At 64.2% G+C, this 7,444-nt stretch overlaps 1 protein-coding gene across 1 annotated transcript in view; it reads right to left on the reverse strand.

Annotated features, from left to right (window-relative positions):
• PFKP (phosphofructokinase, platelet) overlaps nucleotides 1–7,444 on the reverse strand; it is a 39,539-nt gene that overhangs the window by 16,058 nt on the left and 16,037 nt on the right. The window contains 4 exon segments of the mRNA XM_077758551.1: nucleotides 203–267; nucleotides 3,206–3,331; nucleotides 3,895–3,987; nucleotides 5,145–5,240. Of these exon segments, the coding sequence (XP_077614677.1) occupies nucleotides 203–267; nucleotides 3,206–3,331; nucleotides 3,895–3,987; nucleotides 5,145–5,240 (380 nt within the window).

Genomic DNA, 7,444 nt, shown 5'->3' on the forward strand with positions numbered 1-7,444 from the left:
TCCGTCCTGACCTCGCCGGGTTCTTGACCACCCCAGCCGCCAGCCGACAGCAGCCTGCCTCCCCTCCCAGCCGGCGGGCGGCAGGAACGCTGCCAGGGCCGGCTCAGCTCCTCTCGGCTGGGAAGGGAGCACCGCCCGGAGCTCGGCCGAGCACCGCTGAGGAGCAAGGGCCCCGGGAAAGCAGCGTCCGCGGTAAAGTCACCTTCCGCGGAGCCGCACGGCGTCCTTAAATCTCCTCTCGTCCATGGCCTTCTGCACGTCCTGGGTCTTCAGACAAGTCGGGAAAGAAGGAACGTGTCAAGGCTCAGACGCCGGGTCCTGGCCTCCCGGCCCTGCGTACCGTGCGACGTCCCAGGCTGGCAGCCCCGGGTCAGCGAGCCGCCTCGCCCCTGCCCGGCTGCGAGGGACGAGCCCGTCTGCCCGGCCCGGGCTGCTGTGCTAGGCGGTGCCGGGGCCACAGATCCTGGGATCCCAGGGACACAGCGCGGCCAGCAGGACACGGCGCTCGCACACGGCATTCTGAGCAGCCCCCAGTTCGGGAGTGGGGTCACCCGGGGCGGGAGCGGAGGGCGGTGGCCCTGGGCAAAGCACTCACACCAGCCTCTGCCCCTCTCAACCTGAGGATCGCAGGCAAGTTACACCGCTGACCTCGCATTCCCTCATTGTTGCCTGAGAAAAACAGCCCAACTTCCAGCATCGTCTGGGTTATAGGAACACGCCCGACCCTCAGGAGAGGACCTGACAGCAGGTGCGCGCACGTGCAGCCGTGCACACAGCTGCACACACGCGCGCGCACACACACACAGCCGTGTATGCACACACGCAGCTATGAGCATATACAGGCAGCGGTGGCCACAGACACGCATTCAAGTGCACACATGCAGCCATGCACACACACGTACAGCTGTGCACACACACATGAATCCGAGCCCACACGCAACTGTGCACACACACGCACACACACAGCTTTGCATACACATGCAGCCATGCACATGCAGCCATGCCCACACATGCAGCCATGCCCACACACATGTAGCCGTACACACATGCAGCTGTACACAGTCGTGCATGCCCATGCAGCCACGTGCACACACATGCAGCCATGCATGTGCACAGAGCCGTGCACACACACATGTAGCCGTGCACACATGTAACCATGCATACACAGCCATGCACACACACGCAGTTGTGAACACACACATGCCACCATCCACACGCACATGTAGCTGTGCACACGTGCACCTGTATGCACACTCATGTACCTGTGCACACACACAGCCATGCACACACGCAGCTATACACACACGTAGTCGTGCATGCAGACGCAGCTGTGCACGCACACAGTCATGCATACACGCAGCCATGCACACATATGCAGCCATGAGCACACACATGCTGTCGTGCACACGCACACACACACATGTAGCAGTACACACATGCTGTCATCCACACATGTAGCTGTGCACACACTCACATAGCTGTGTACACACACAGCCATGCACACACACGTAGCTGTACACACGCATATATTTGTGCATGCACACACAGCCATGCGCACACACAGTCGTGCATACATGCAGCCATGCACACACACGCAGCCATGAACACACATGAATATGCAGCCATGCACACACACACAGCTGTGCACACATACACAGCCCTGCGAATGCACATAGTTATGCACACATATGCAGTCGCATGCACACACACACAGCCGTGCATGCACAGTCATGTGCACACAAGTAGTTGTGCATGCAAACATAGCCATGCATGCACATGCAGCTGTCCATACACACATAGCTGTGTGCACAGTCATGCTCACACACACAGAGCCGTGCACACACATGTAGCTGTGCATACACACAGTTGTACACACACATGCAACCACGCACAGCCGTGCATATACGCAGTGTGCGCACACACACGTAGCTAGGCATGCACACATGCAGCCATGCGCACGCACGTAGCCATTCACCCACAGCTGTGCACATACACATGTAGCCGTGTGCACACAAATGTAGCTATGCACACATGCAGCTGCGCACACACAGCTGTGCGCGCACACACACAGCTGTGCACACAAAGCCATGCACACCTGTACCCACACAAACATGCACACCTGTAGCTGTGCAACTTGCACACACAGAAACATACAGCCATACACACTTGCACACACAGAAACATGCACACACACACATTTATTCACTCCCAAAGGATTCTGGAAATTACGTTTCTAAGGGTACTTCAACAAGTCCCAGACTGAATTACTTCACCACCTCTCTGCACAGGTTATAAAGTACAAACGCTTCAGAGCCGCTGGAAAGGCCAAATAAAATGACAGTCACGAACAGGCCTTGGAAAGTAAAAGACAGTGACGATGCCTGATGCGGCTCACTGCCACCTCACCTAGCGCTCAGTTACCTGGGAAACCGCAGCCCGCAGTCTCCCGTCCAGAGCACCACCCCAGGGCCCGTGCACGCCAGGATGTCACCCCACGTGGCCATTCCAGTGCCACATCTCAAACCAGAGTGTCCTTGGGGACAGAGGGCAGGGGCGGCTGACACGGGAGAGGCTGTGCCCCGTCCACCTCGCCCCCGTGAAGCCCTCCCGGGTCCGTCACGGACCCGCGTCCCTACCCGTCTTGTCCTGTCGGCTCTGCACATGCTCCTTCCTCACAGCCTGAGCTCATCTCTGGGCAGGTTCTGCTACGAGCCGCACACACACGGACTCAGCCCTAGAGTCGCAGAGCCCCCGCCTCCCCCACGGCCAGTGTTCCGGGGGGCTCACTGTCCACACACAGGGTCCCCTGCGTCCCGGGGGAGCTCACTGTCCCCACACAGGGTCCCCTGCGTCCCGGGGGGCTCACCGTCCACACACAGGGCCCCCTGCATCCTGGGGGAGCTCACCGTCCACACACAGGGTCCCCTGCGTCCCAGGGGAGCTGACCGTCCCCACACAGGGGCCCCTGCATCCTGGGGGAGCTCACTGTCTACACACAGGGGCCCCTGCGTCCCGGGGGAGCTCACCGTCCCCACACAGGGTACCTTCGTCCCGGGGGAGCTGACCGTCCCCACACAGGGCCCCCTGCATCCTGGGGGAGCTGACCGTCCCCACACAGGGCCCCCATCATCCCAGGGGAGCTCACTGTCCACACACAGGGCCCCGCCTCCCCCACGGCAGCGGCCGGCGTCCCGGGGGAGCTCACCATCTGCACACACTCCACCAGCGGTAGGCGCACAGCCTGGTTCCCGCTCAGCGACACCACGCAGGCCGGGGTCTCCGGGGTGGCCTGGAGAAGGGCGACCACAGCCTCCACCCCCATGCGACTGGCCTGGAAGTGACAATCGTGAAGGTCAGAGACAAGGTCAAGGGTCCAGGCAGCATGCCCGCCAGCTGCGGGGAGGCACGACCGTGAGCGGACGCATCCACGAGCAGAGGCCTGGCCCACGTCCAGATGGCCCCGCGTGCCCCCGCCCCTCCCCCGCCCCCCTGGACCGGGTCCTGATGAGCTCCTTACGGTCCATCCTGTTACATTTAACCCCTGCCAGCGAGGTGATTCCGACCCGCCAGGAAAGGGCTGGCGGGGGACAGGGAGGGGGTCAGAGGTGCAGAGAGCACCCAACACCAGCGTCCGTGCGTGTGCACTGACCTCTGCTGACCCTGGGGCCTGCATCTAGAAACCTGCACACGGCCCCCTCCCCTCAGCCCCCCGTGTTCAGGGACCCCAGCGTCCGGGTGACTGGGGCCCGGCGGGTCTCCCTCCAGAGCCCGGTCTGCGGGCAGGGACGCTCTTCACCGGGTGGCCACCAGGTGGCTCTGCCGAGCACCGGTCTTCAGGTAAAGGGTTCCTTCCCCCGCCCCCAGGGGGCGCCTCACACCTCCATCCTCACTCACCAAAATCCTGTCAAAGGCCGAGGGGGTCCCGCCTCTCTGTACGTGTCCCAGGATGGTCACCCGCGTGTCGTACCCCAGCTGCGTGACCACGAGCTGCAGGGAACACAGCGACACAGACGTCATCTCTCCGTGCCGGGGCTGGGGGCTCAGGGGGCCTCTACTCACACCTACGTGGGGAACCTTCCAGTATCTACAGCTCGCTTCCCAGAGGTGAGCTGGGACTGGATTTTTTAAAAAGAACATTTTCGCCATCAAGTAAAACGTGTCTCCCCTGCCTGCAAATGAGCGTAACTAACGTGATTTTAAAAAGGACGCATGGTCGCTAGTACCTTATGGAAACGTGACGTTTCCCCCGGCCACCGTAAGTCTGCGTGGCTGCACTTGAAAAGCACAACGTGGATGCCGTGGTCAGCCACGGAGTCGCCCTGGCCGGCCCCACGTGAGCGCTGCAGGGGGGTGGGCCAGGCCAGCGTCCGCGCTCACCCCACTGACCACTGACTGCTCGGTAAAAACAGCAGGGTGGGCTCTGTGGCACCGTGGCCCTTCCTGCTCTGATTCCACGATTCAATCTCAAGTTTGACCCAGTAGCGAAAGGGAAGGGCTTGATCTCATTACTTCTTGTGGACGCCGGCGGCAGCTTCCCAGACGCAGCTCCGGGCCTCTGCACGCGGCCGCACGGCGGGTCTGGGAAGGGACGCGAGGCACACGGGACGCCAGTTTGCAAAGGGGCTGACGTCCTCTGCCCTGAGGGACGGCTCCAACCAGAGCCCGCCTGCCCGTCTGTGCGTCTCCCCAGCGTCCTGTCTGGAACACGCGCCGTCACCGGCCTGGCTGGAGAGCCGGTCCCTCCCACCGCGGGTCACAGGCCAGCGCCCTCGGGCCAGCCCCGCCACGGCATGAATGCGACCCCAACGTGGCAGACCTGTTTGCGAGAACACCGGGCCCGGCCCTTGTCGCTGGCGGGCGGCTGGCGCCCAGGCTGGGTCCCCACATCCCTGTCCCCACCCTGCGGCGTTTCGACCATCAGGGCGGCTCCTGGCCTCTGGGGACATTGCAGATGGCACGCAGGAGCCGGGGAGTCTCCTGCCGGTGAGTCACGAGTCATCACAAACACAGACGTAAACGTCGGGAAGAACGAAAAGTGTGCTCACGATGGGAACGCAGGGTTCCAGGTGCAGACCCCGCCCGCCGTGTTAAAGTCCGCCGCCTCCAGGTGGGCGCCCGAGCATCACGGAACCGGACACGCTCACCTCCTTGATTTGCTCAGAGGTAATCGGCTTATTCTGGGTATCGATGGCTCCTTCGGCCACAATGATGATGTTCAGCCTTTTCTTCCGGGCGCGGTTCTAGGAGACAGAGAACGGGTGTCATTCGAGGAGACACCCAGTCGGGTTTTAACGAGAGACGGACCCGGGGCCTCGGCCCCACGCGCACTGGGCTGTTTGCAGCTAGAGCTTCACTACGTTGGCACGCGGTGTCTCTGACCCCCGCGGGCAGGGGAGGGCGCTCTGGGGGAGGGGGGGAGGGGCGGGNCTGGGGCCACGCTCCTTGGCCGTCCAGACCCAGAAGGCAGTAAGCTCAGCCATGGGCCCCAGTAGCGCGTCTATACTGCAAACCAGGCTTCCCGCTGCTCACTGTGAACCCGCTGGATTCCCATCACTGTGATGGGGGCAGATGGGGGCACGGAGAGCATGGAGGCGGGGGAGCCGCACCTGTGCAGGACCCGCCAGCCTGGCACGAGCCCACACCCGCCGTCCCCACAGCCTCCGGGGGGGGGGTCACCAGCGACGCCCTGAAACCAGTCAGCGAGTTCATGCTCTACCAAGCCCCAGGTTAAGACCCTCCCGTGGAGGCCGGGGGACGTGGCGCAGAGGGCGGTCCCTCGGCCGAGGGGGGGGGGCTTCACAAGGACACGGGCTGTCGGTGCTGGCGTGGTTTCCTTCCTTCACTAGGTCCTGAGCACGCTCTACCTGGAGGAGCTCACGAGCGATCACGGCGTGTCCGTGAACACGGGACTGGCCACGCAGCCACACACCATCCACACTCACGTGGGAAGCTGAGCCTGAGCCCCGAACCGCGTCCAGCAGGCGCCCTGGGTCCCCGTGGGGACCCGTTTGCCCAAGAGTCTCCCCACCCCCCGGGTCGCTAAGGAGCAGGAGCATTTCCTTGCGGAAGGACCCGGGGCCGGGGCCCGAGCCCGGGACGTGCCTGGGAGCGGCCTCCCCAAGTTCACACCGAAGCAGCCAGGACCCCGGGGGCGCCATGTGCCACGCCCCCCGCGCCCGCCTGCCCACAGCCTGTGTGGGAAACGCTTGCCATGCCGCATTCACCGCCCATAATTCACCACGGACAGAATGATGCCAAGCGTGTCCACACAAGCGAGATTGAACCGTCCTCCCCGAGTCGGCCGCCACCCAGCGCGGGGGCCCCAGCACGTTCCTGTCCTCGTCCCAGCAGTGCGGTGTGCAAAGTCCGGAACCCAAGGACGTGTGCAGAGACCACACAGTTACAGACGGACACCCCCGCACGTGAGCGCCTCCACCCCGGAAGTGGCCTCGCCGCTGCCCTTCCGACCCTGCACGTGGCCCCAGAGCAGGCCTGCTGTCCTCGGCCCCGAGGCCAGAACGTGGCCTGCGAAGGCGTGGCCCTGGGCCAGGCAGGGAAGGGGAGGGGCGGCAGGCGGGGCGGGGTACACCCCCGGGGGGATGGGCCACGGGAAGCACGGACTGCACATCTGCCACGGCCGGCCACGTATCGCCCCACGGCAACGGGCCGGAGGGGCTGCCTCCCACGTCCCCGGGGCAGAAGCCAGAAGCACCAGGTGTGCTTCACCGCGTCAGGTCACTGGCCACGCCCGGACCCGGTGGCTTCACAGGTCCAGGCCAAGTCCCGTCTTCCCAGGGGCAGGGCTCTTCCCGGCCAGGGCGCCGCGTCCGCCAGGCGTTTCTTACACCGTTTTTAGGTCAGCAGAGCATACGCGCTCCGTTGCTCAAACTCCTTTCTGGGAACCTGTCGCCTTGGAGGTGACGGCAACGTCTCACCGGGCACGTGTTCCCGGCGCACGCGGGGCCCAAGTGTTTGCGGAACACGACCATAAGCAGCCTTCGCCGTGCACTTATGTGACGTCCCCGCAGGGCAGCGGGGACACGGCAGGGAGTTCACCAGACGCGGGGCTCTGTCCCGAGCGCTGGCCTCCCGGGGGACGAGTCCCACACCAGGAACGCACAGCGGGAGCCACAGCCGACAGAGAAGGAGGGAGCAGCCGGGGTCTGCGTCACCGGACACACGCCCAGCGCCCAGCGCGGGGGGACCTCACGGCGGGGGGTGGCGGTGGGCCACGTGGCGCTGGCGGAACCCGCAGCCGGGGCCCAGGCCTGGCCACACGGGCAGGCGGAGGGACAACAGAAGACCTCCCGGCCCGGCCTCGTTCACGGCCACGGCCTCCACTTAGGACTTTCCGTCAAAGGCCAGCGGCCGCGCGGGCAGAGCAACGTTCTGGGCGATTCTCGACCGCAGCCCTCGCGTCGGCGGGGAGCAGACGGGCACGGGC

Source organism: Crocuta crocuta, unplaced genomic scaffold, assembly GCF_008692635.1.
Source record: "Crocuta crocuta isolate KB4526 unplaced genomic scaffold, BGI_CrCroc_1.0 scaffold32, whole genome shotgun sequence".
Classification (NCBI taxonomy): domain Eukaryota; kingdom Metazoa; phylum Chordata; class Mammalia; order Carnivora; family Hyaenidae; genus Crocuta; species Crocuta crocuta.